General features: G+C 40.3%; 1 protein-coding gene across 4 annotated transcripts in view; it reads right to left on the bottom strand.

The window, feature by feature from the left end:
- Positions 1–1,170: 1,170 nt before the first annotated feature.
- flnbl (filamin B, like) overlaps positions 1,171–10,547 on the bottom strand; it is a 249,417-nt gene continuing 240,040 nt past the window's right edge. For all 4 annotated transcript variants that reach the window (XM_063216182.1, XM_063216181.1, XM_063216183.1 and 1 more), the window contains one exon: positions 1,171–3,817. In XM_063216182.1, the coding sequence (XP_063072252.1) occupies positions 3,627–3,817 (191 nt within the window). In that variant the 3' untranslated portion in view covers positions 1,171–3,626. The remainder of the gene's footprint in view (positions 3,818–10,547) is intronic.

Genomic DNA, 10,547 nt, shown 5'->3' with positions numbered 1-10,547 from the left:
CATTTCCGGGTTCACTATGGGGCCCTATTAGCCTCGCGAGCCATCCTACGTACTTCCGCCAAAGGATTGGCTCCACTACTGTAGTCTGGCCGTGCTTCTCTGTGGAGTGCTTGCAGCAGTAGAATTTTGATTGCAACGCCCCCCCCCCAGAAAACAGCCAATAATCGAATACGCCCCCCACGTGGGGACGAAAGGGGGAGAACGCTCGTGACAATGACGTACACATCTGCGCCAGAGCCATTGGTCTGCGCTATGTTGTTGTTGAGTAACTGCCAGCGATTGGGTGAGAGGTGTCCAATAATTTCAAACTATAACTGAGTGCAAACTTCCTGCTTTCTACAATCGCTTCAGAGCAAACAAATGCCAGACCATAAATACGAAATGAAATGGTAGTATTATGGGATGGTCAGGACCAGGCTAGGGCCCTATGGGCTGGCAAGTAGACTATGATGGTGTGTGAGGTTTTGTAGTGTTTGGCTGTCTGTAGTATATGGTCCAGTGTAGGTCTAGTATGTGAAGGCATGTGTGATACGATTCACTGTTTTCAGAGGACATTGAATAAAAAATGAAATGCCGGTAATAAAAATAATGAAAATAGAATAAACTGAACAGTGAATTATGTTGAGTATAATATTTATATTGTTAACCTGTTTTGAGGAAACAGTTTAATAAAATAATTAAAAGCAACATAACGCATGGCTTATTTTGGAGAGATTAAAAAATGGCTAGTTGACCTTCCATTTGGCTAGTAAGAAAAAACATCAACTAGCCAAATTGGCTGGTGATGGAAAAAGTTAATTTAGAGCCCTAATATAGCCACAAATAATCAAGGTATGGTATTTGTCAGTACATCATCTGATAGACAGGGTCATATTGAGGGGGCATGGCGATTTTTAGGCCTGCATTACTCCTTCAAACTAAAACTAGAGGTCTCAAAATCTGCTTGTAAATTTAGTATGCTTGAAAAGTGGGCATGGCACCCAAACTTTGGAGGGCCTCATCTCCACAACCGTTAGATGTAGGGTGCTAATACTTGGTACTCTTTCAATTGACGTCAAAACCTGTATGTGAGGTATCAGGCAAATCAGAGTGTGTCACCTGGGGAGATTCTAGGGAATCATTTGAATTGACATAAAACTACCCTGTAATAATAACAAGAATGACTTAGAATAATTTTGCACATCATAGGGTTGTTTTATTGTGTACAATCACATTTCGAGTTTACAATCTTGAAAATGGTTTTCAAAGGAATACATAGTTACTGGCACGTGGTAAACTGAAGGATGAGTTTTAGAGTTGTAAATAACCAAATTTAAAGGCATATTGTCTACTGTATTTTGCTCCTGCACAGTCCCTAATGCTGATAACATCTGAACGTTATAAAAAGAAGCCATTTATTGTTGCAAAGGCAATAGATTTCCTTCACTATACTTACAAAAATATCTTCAATAATTTATTATGAATGTCACTGACAACTCATTTATTCACACATCTCTGAGCTTCCAATAGCAAGAGCATAGTAGTAGATGGAAAGGTCAGGTGAGGTAAGGTGATCTGTCGTCAAAACAAAGGAATGTGCTGTTCAACATGCATAATTGCACCATGTAATTTAAGAACTCTTTAGAGGTCTTTAGAACTATCAGGCACAACTCAATTGAAATACTGTATTGTGGAATGGTACTAAATTACTCAAGTCAAAAATGTACTGTCATTTTAAATGATAGTTGTCTTAATTGCCCTTAACCTTGATTAGGACTCAAATTATGTCACTTTATTGTGTGATCTGATCTACTTTTAGTATTTTGAAATTGCACTAAAAATGAGATTTCCCCATATTAATATTGTAATTATTATTTTATTACTTACTATTTTAATTATTGAGATGTAACTGCACTGTGCATAGACATGGTTAAAAGCATGAAAAATATTGTATAAGTATTATTCAGATGTCAAATTCTACAAGTCATATTCGTGGTAATAGAAATTATCACATGATGTCATTGCAGTCAATGCATATATATTGCTTACATCACTCTTAAAATCTCAACTAAAATTAGAGATCAGTAGTAATTAAGGCCAAATTATGGTATTTACAAGGAGACAAGTGTTAAATACTATTAATTCGAAATACAAAAACTGGGAACTATTTATGAGCAATAGGGATGAAACAGCAACTCAGTTTGTGGTTTGGTCTGGTTAAAACCAACACCATGCCAATTCAGTTGATGCAAAGGAGTCTGAATCCAGCCTGATCTCCAAAAATTCTGTGCTCCCGGACACGGATGTTAAGGACACAAAATCTGTGTCCAGGAGCAGGGAATTTGCCAAAACAATTCCGTGTCCAGGAGCACAGAAAACAATTCCGTGTCCAGGAGCACGGAATTTTGGCAAAATCCGTGCTCCTGGACACGGATTTTGTGTCCTTAACATCCGTGTCCAGGAGCACGGAATTTTTGGAGATCATGTTGCAGCATCGCATAATTTCCAATCCTAACATTCAGTGTCAATGACTAGGAAACATGTCAATTCTGCTTTTTATGGGGGGTCGGTCACATGAAGCAGTTGATCTACATTGTGTAAAAAAAAGGTCTGAGTCAGGAGCACAGAAAGGAACATATTCTGTTAGTGTTAGCAGTGTGAATGACATGTGATAACTGTATCAGCAGAAGAAATGAAGTATAGTCTTCTTGCTTGAGCTCTGGTTAAAAAAAAACAAAAAAACAATCTCATTCTAGACAGAGAGTCGAGGGGAGTGGGCCTGGCTGCACATGCCAGATGGCTCAATCAGACAGTTATGACGTTGCTGGCCTTGCCCCAAAATGCTCCAACCAAAGATAGCCTATCGATAATCTACGTGACGGCAGTTTCATTTTGGATTTGCTAGCCTTGCCCCTTATACTCCATTTTGGAGAAGGCAGCACCACTGTATGGTTGGGAAGCTACCAAAGCCAAAAAAAAACAACTATGAAATAAATTGTTATATACCCAGGTATGTTCAATGGCATAATTGCTAAAGAATGGAATGAGGTATGAAACAACCTTTTAATGTTTTGTAATGAAAGAAGAGTGGTTTCAATTGTTAAGTTTGGTGCTGACATGGGGGAATTTGCACAGGCAAAACCATAAGTGCAGATTAACTTCTAATGGCTTTTACTCACTACTTTTTGTTGTGAAGGCAGCATTTTGGGGATAACCACCTGTGTCTCCTAGACCTGTGTCTCATAGATTATGAAATAATTGAGAGAGGTACAAACAAAAACTTTTGGTAACACTTCAGAAAAAAATACTCCTAAAAGCATTATAGACACATTTTTAACAATTATGAAAGAACTGACCATATATTCAAACAAACTACAATTGCACAGTGGAGTAGGAATCAATTTCTACTGTATGAGATGTACGTACTTTTGCCTGCCAAAAACAACGGCTTCATGCACTCTGGTCTTTGGAGGACAAAATTCCAGGACCTGTGCTGTGTCTGCAGTGTTAACATAGTTATTTTTCTTACTCATTTAATAACATTTGTCAAAACCTCATTGATAATTGGTTCATGGTTTATTAAGTATTTATAAAGCTTGTTAGGGGTAGTTGTTCTTAAGTGTTTTCAGATTGTGATGTGTGAGGAATTATGGAACGGTGACGTGGAAAGGTGAGCCGGGGATGTGGTCGTCTCCCCATTTGACTGCCAGAACGTAGCTGCCACGCTCCTTCAGCAGATAGCTGATGTTGTACTGCAGATCCCCCACGTGCTTAACCAGCACCTCTTCACATGGTGACGTGTCGGGCCCGTGTACACCCACCAGGAGCATGTTCCTGCCTGCCAGAGGTAAGAGAGACAGAAAGGCAGACATATATATAGAGAGAGAGCGAAAGAAAGAGAAGAGAGAGAGAGAAAGACACGTATAGAAAGAGAGAGAGCTGATTATTTATACTTTGGAAGATGTATGTGGGGGTGGGGGGCGGTAGCAAGTATTAAAGGTGCACTGTGTAGGATGGTGGCCAGAGTAGGTATTCCAGCTATGCTGCTCATTGAAACTGTGATGCGTATTGCCAAATTTTATGTCTTCATTATGACTATTTACCAAATAATAAACCAACACGTATTAGTATGACCAAAGTACAGGAAGTTTTGCAGGGTCTTAGCTTCCCGTCTGCCTGGTGGCTGGAGCAGTCCATGTTGGGAGGGGGTGCTCGCCAGCCTGGTGGTTCTGGACCGGAGGCTCCTGTACCTCTTTCCAGAGGGCAGGAGACTAATCAGGCAATTTTGAGGGCTTTGCTGGTGAGGCAGGTAGTGTAGACTGCAGGGAGGGGACAGGTGCCTTGATGATCTTCCCAGCTGTGTTCAATACACTGCAGGGCTTTCCTGTTGTAGTCAGTGCAGCTGATGTATGGAAAGTGCCATTTTCCCAGTCATAATGAATACATATAATTTGACGGTGGTGGTAAGTGATTGTTAAAAAGGTAACATTTATGTTATGTATTAAGTCTAACTGTTTAACTTAAACATTTAGGGTTTTCTTTTGCCTTAAGACATGTAAACGTTTTTATCTTTTACCTGACATGTTTCGACGGTGTTACTTCCGTCGAAACATGTCAGGTAAAAGATAAAAACTTTTACATGTCTTAAGGCAAAAGAAAACCCTACATGTTTAAGGTAACATTCATGAATGGGCAGCATGAATACTTGAAATGAACTACCAAAAATATTACACAGTGCACCTTTAAGGCCTGTTTTGACTCTCCATTAGTCTGTTCATGCTCGGCGTGAGCTAAATGTATTCGCCATCACGTGACCCACGTGACGATAATGGCGCCACACTCTCCAGCGCTACCTCAAAAATCGCAGCGCCACACTATACATGTTTTACATATAAAAAAACATGTTGTTTTTTTAGAGAGTCAGACATTTTTCCAAGAAAACGTACGGATGTAACCTTGGTTCTGTGAAGGAAAGAAAGGCTGCCAGACGGCTAGCCCAGGGGGGTGGAATATAATCTGTGCATGCGCAAGTTCTGAGGTACACTACAGTGGTGGTCATATGTTTACATACCCTGGAAGAATATATGCTTTCTTAGCGATTTCTCAAAGAATGAGGGATTACGCAAAACCCTTTTTTTCACTCATTGCTACTGACTGACATTTATTAGCAATCTGTGTTTACTCTTTCAAAATCAGAATCACAACACAAACTACACAAATTACCCTGATCACAAGTTTACATACCCTAGTTTCTGATGCTGTATACTGCCCCGTTTAACATCATTGACTGCTTTAAATCGTTTGTAATAGTTGAGGATAAGACTCTTAATTTTCTCAGATGGCAAAACAGACCCTTCTTGCTGGAAGAATGGTTGTTTCCTATAATATCGTTGGGTGTCTTGCCAGAGCCTCATGTTTGAGGTTTCCCCTGAGTGGTTCATTGATGTTGCGATCAGGACAGTGAGATCAACAACCTTCATTTTATTTTTCTGAAGCTAATGACAGGTTGACATGGCTTTCTGTTTTGGATTATTGTCATGTTGGCATGCCCAAACAATGGCCCGTGTGCAGCTTCAAGTTTGATGTCAAATTTCCTCCAGTATTTTTCAGAGGGTAATGTATTCATCATTCTATGAGTATGTTCACAGCATGTTTCACAGACAGGATGGTGTAACTTTCATCATAGGCCACGTTGACTGTTCTCTAAATGTAGTGTTCATATTGGCTGAAAAAAGGAACCCTCATCGTCTGAAAATACCACCCAAAAGGAAGTGCAGAACCCATGATTTTCCGACAACCCCATCAATACCAAATAGAGTGACCATGTCCGTGACAGCAAAAAGGAGGACGTTTTTTTGGACGGGGGGTTTGGGTCCTCCCCCAAGAAAATGTGCGTTTCTTAGATGCAATTTCATGGATTTCAATACCTTTTAATCAATTGGGCGCCGGCTGTGACTCATGCCAGGCACTGAAAAGACGGACGGTTCATCCTAAGGACGGACGTCTGACCACTTTAGTACCAAATCATATAAGTTATGTTTTATGGACGCATTTTGAAAAACTTGTGTTGAAATGCTCTCTACGGTTTTCAGTTGTTGTGTTACAGTATTTGTTGTTTGAATAGATGTGTTCTCACAATGACTCTCGTACGAATCATGTAGAACTTAGAACCACAACCATATTGTCAAGTTGAGAATGATTTTCATGTTCCGACTTAAAGCGATGGTTCGGAGTAGAATCGCCCTAATGCCATTTGAACCGTGACACCCATCCACCTTTACACCCGAAGTGTTTTCTGCCGCAGACTTACATCAACAGAGTTGCCGTGTTATTCGATGTTTATTCCGGTTAGCTTGACTCAAGCGCATATGGATACTGGGCACCGTCTCCAAACTTTCCCCACAAAAATAACATGTCATTACACCAAACTTCTGCAGTAGCACAAATATGGTCTGTACTCACGAAACGAAGCATTTGGAAGTTTGGAAATAGTCCAGGAGTTTAGTATTATCAACACAAGCTGAATAGCTTCTCTGCTGCTAAAGCTGTGCCAACGTTACTTCCGTCATATGAGACAAGCCCGTAAAAGTCTTCAACAAACTTCCAGACGAGAGTGTTAAAAAAGTTTTCATTGAATTGTGATTAAGGCTTATATTTTCAAGGCAATACTTAAAAGATATTTCAAATCTTACCTACTATCAATTAGACAAGGATTTTCGTTATCAATACTGATGCTGAATTCACTTTTCATTGTGCATATTATGAGCTTCGTTTAGGACTCTTACATGCTTGTCTTAGATGACGGAAGTAACGTTGGCGCAGCTTTAGCAGCAGAGAAGCTATTCGGCTTGTGTTGATAATAATAAACTCCTGGACTATTTCCAAACTTCCAAATGCTTCGTTTCGTGAGTACAGACCATATTTGTGCTACTGCAGAAGTTTGGTGTCATGACATGTTATTTTTGTGGGGAAAGTTTGGAGACGGTGCCCAGTATCCATATGCGCTTGAGTCAAGCTAACCGGAATAAACATCGAATAACACGGCAACTCTGTTGATGTAAGCCTGCGACAGAAAACACTTCGGGTGTAAAGGTGGATGGGTGTCACGGTTCAAATGGCATTAGGGTGATTCTACTCCGAACCATCGCTTTAAGTTCGAAGGGGATGTAGGGGTTAAATATGGGTTGAGTAGGTTGTTTTTCTGTTTAAAGTTAAGTGAAGGCTAACTAATACAAACAAGTCACAGTTTTACATTAAGTTTCAAAAATAATTTTAGTAGTATTGCACTAAGAATGCCTGTTGGCTTGCAATGTCAACTGATTTTGACACTTGGAAAACTGACTAAACTGCCCGAAAGTTTCATAAGGCTATAATGGAAGAGTTTGATGTTACTTTTAATAGTCATGGCAAATAGGCTATGAGACATTTGAAAACTGGTGCAAGACTGAATTGTGTTTGCATTATAAAAAAGAAAACTGCATAGAACAGAGAATGCAGACAGTCAGTCATCTATTGATCAATAGGCCCAGTCTGCCTCGCTATGCTGCTTGTGTTTAATTTGGGACTTGGAGGGGGTCGGGGTACTGTGCACAAAAACATCTACTACAGTAATTGAGGAGCAGGGATTTTTTCTAAATATGACCATAGGTGTGAAATGCAAAAGGTTAAGAAAAGTTGCCGTACTCAAAGCGGAGGAGGAGCACTGAGAGCATAGCAGTAGCTTACTATTTGAGGTGGGGGCTTTCGTGGCATTGCGAAACCTGCTCAGACTCCCAATAATAACGTGCTTAGGCGCCAGCCAGCACTGACAATAGTGCTGTGCACCTATTCAAACAATCACAGATATGATGGTAAACAGTTTTCAAACTGGCAAGCTTTTCGGGGATCCCCTTTTTCCTAGGGGAGAGGGTTGCTTGAGCTTGTCTCAAAGCGAGGATATCGAAAAACATGAGAAGCATTTGTTCCTCATCTCAGCTCCCAGTCCAATCCAGCGCAAACACACGTACTCCTTCTCCAGCTTTTTTTCTCCCGTCACACATAAAATGTGGCACACACGATAAGTGCAGGAACTCTGATGATGAAAATTAAGAGCTGGGGGAACTGAGTTCTGACTCTGTCACGAGCTTAGAACCGAATTCCCAAAGGATGTGGGAGATAACATATTGAGGTTGTAAAACCTTGTGAAGCTGAAGCTGTGAAGCTGAACTTCAGGTGGATATGGCACCGGGGATGAGGGAGAAGCCACCATTAATCGATAAGCGGCGATAGCACACTTTTAATAAGGTGGTGGTGATAATCGCCTGATAACGACGGCCTCGAGAGGGGCAATAATAGTCATCAGCTCTCGGACAGCTAACTGCCAGTAGGCACCTCGTTACCAGTATCAATTTGTACCTTATCAGATCGCGTGGGGGATTAAAGAGGACGAAGTATAGACTTGCGAGCCATCCTACGTATTTCCGCCAAAGGATTAGCTCCACTACAGTAGTCTGGCCTTGCTCTTCTGTGGAGTGTCCGATCGGTGGGATTTTGATTGCAATCCCCCCCATCTAATCTAATCAGAAAACAGCCAATAAGAAAAAAAGCGCCCCACGTGGGGGAGAAATACGAAATGAAATAGTAGTATTATGGGATGGTCAGGACCAGGCTAGGGATTCTGAACCATAGGGCTCACAACCTCCAGGGCCGCAGTCAACTTTCGCACCATTGGGCCGCTTGGGCCGTGGGACCGCTTATCAAATAGACCTTGTCTTTCCCCTCAAACGCAACTGTCATACCGCGATGACCACACCTCGCGTTTTTGTTGTTAGGGGGAGATTTATTAAGAACAAGACAGTAACACAGCCTGTGATGGTAACACCTTTTGCAGTGGGCTATTTGAAAAAAGAGAAATTACCAAGCGGTTACGGTTCCCAGCTGATTTGGCGACGTCTTCTGTCCTAATATCCTCACGTTTTAGTAGTTAGAAATAGATGTTCAACGGTGAGGCAACTCAAAATAATTCTAGTTACTGAATCTTTATCCCTTATACTTGTCCAAGTGTCCCCAACATGACAGTCCTTTCACGAATTTTGCGTGATACTGGAAAGTTTTCCGTCTGACTCTGGTGTTCCCGCGCTGCGTTTCCTCTTGTAGGCCTGTAGAAAAGTGTCTTGTATTTACGATCAGCAGATTCATTACAAAGCCCAAGTCAAGAGCTGTCACGCAAACTTTGAGCTGTCAGAGAGGCATTCAAATGTGTGAATGACTGATTTGCTAAACTGTGAGTGGATTTGATGAGTGAGGTTAAATGAGATTAACATTAGCATTAATTAATATAGAGCTATTCCTTGTGGAAAAAAATACTTCAGTAATAACCTATTTATTTATAATTTATATCAATATTATAAGCCTATATTATATTATCATAATATAATATAATATAATATAATATAATATAATATAATATAATATAATATAATATAATATAATATAATGGTATGTAACGTAATATAATATAGCCTAATATAATGTAATATAATAATATATACATGGGTAATATGGGCCCCGGGACACTGTGCACTGGAAAAAATGTGCCTCGATGTCAAAAAGGTTAAGAATCCCTGGTCAAGGGGTTGCTTGAGCTGACGCAATTGCAGCAAGCAGGAAGGAAATTTTCGGAAAATCAGGATAAGTTGTTGAACAAACATGTCGGACGTCTATCTTTGAAGCTGTTGGACCGTTTAACAGACATGTCTGACAGAACATCCTACCGTAGGATAAAATTACAATGTAGGACCGTTTGTCAGAACACCGGCCAAATCCTACCTCAACATCGCTCCACAGAAAAGTTAAGTTACCAGACCTAGTGCAGAGCCAAGTCTCTTGGCAGAAGTACGTAGGATGGTGCGCAAGGCTAGCGCGGCACACTCACGTGATGAAGTTTTGATATACAGTAGTGTACCTCAGAACTTGCGCATGCACGGATTATATTCCAGCCCCCTGTGCTAACCGTCTGGCAGCCTTTCTTGAGTGACACAGAACATGCAATTTCTCCCACGAACAGCAGAGAGCACACTTTCAGAAATACAGCCACGGCAAAAATTAAGAACAAATTGAGATTAGCATGTGAAAGACTGCTGGAGAGCATGCCAAGATGCATGACAGCTATGATTAAAATCTAGGGTTATTCTACCAAATATTGATTACTGAACACTTCCTAAGTTAGATCATTACTATTATGTTGTTTTAAAGTGAATATCATCTTGTTTTCTTTGGATTTTTTGAAGTCTAAAAACATTGCATCTTTTTTGTTATTCAGTGTTAATTTCGTGACGAAATATTTTCGTCATAATTAGGCCTATCTTTAACGATTGTTTTTCCCCTGACGACAATAAAACGATGACGAAAAAAACAGCATGCGTTTGTCCGAAAAATATAACGATATTGATTTATATTTTCGTCAAAAAAATAAAAATGTGACTACAATACCACCGGAGACGAAAACCAATAGGAAGCATGTTTGTGAATATGTCACTGAAACATTATAAAAGAATTGCCTGCTATTTCGCAAGTCGCGACCCTATCTG

Source organism: Engraulis encrasicolus, chromosome 14 (assembly GCF_034702125.1).
Source record: "Engraulis encrasicolus isolate BLACKSEA-1 chromosome 14, IST_EnEncr_1.0, whole genome shotgun sequence".
NCBI classification, from domain to species: domain Eukaryota; kingdom Metazoa; phylum Chordata; class Actinopteri; order Clupeiformes; family Engraulidae; genus Engraulis; species Engraulis encrasicolus.
This window is presented reverse-complemented; position numbering and strand designations above follow the sequence as displayed.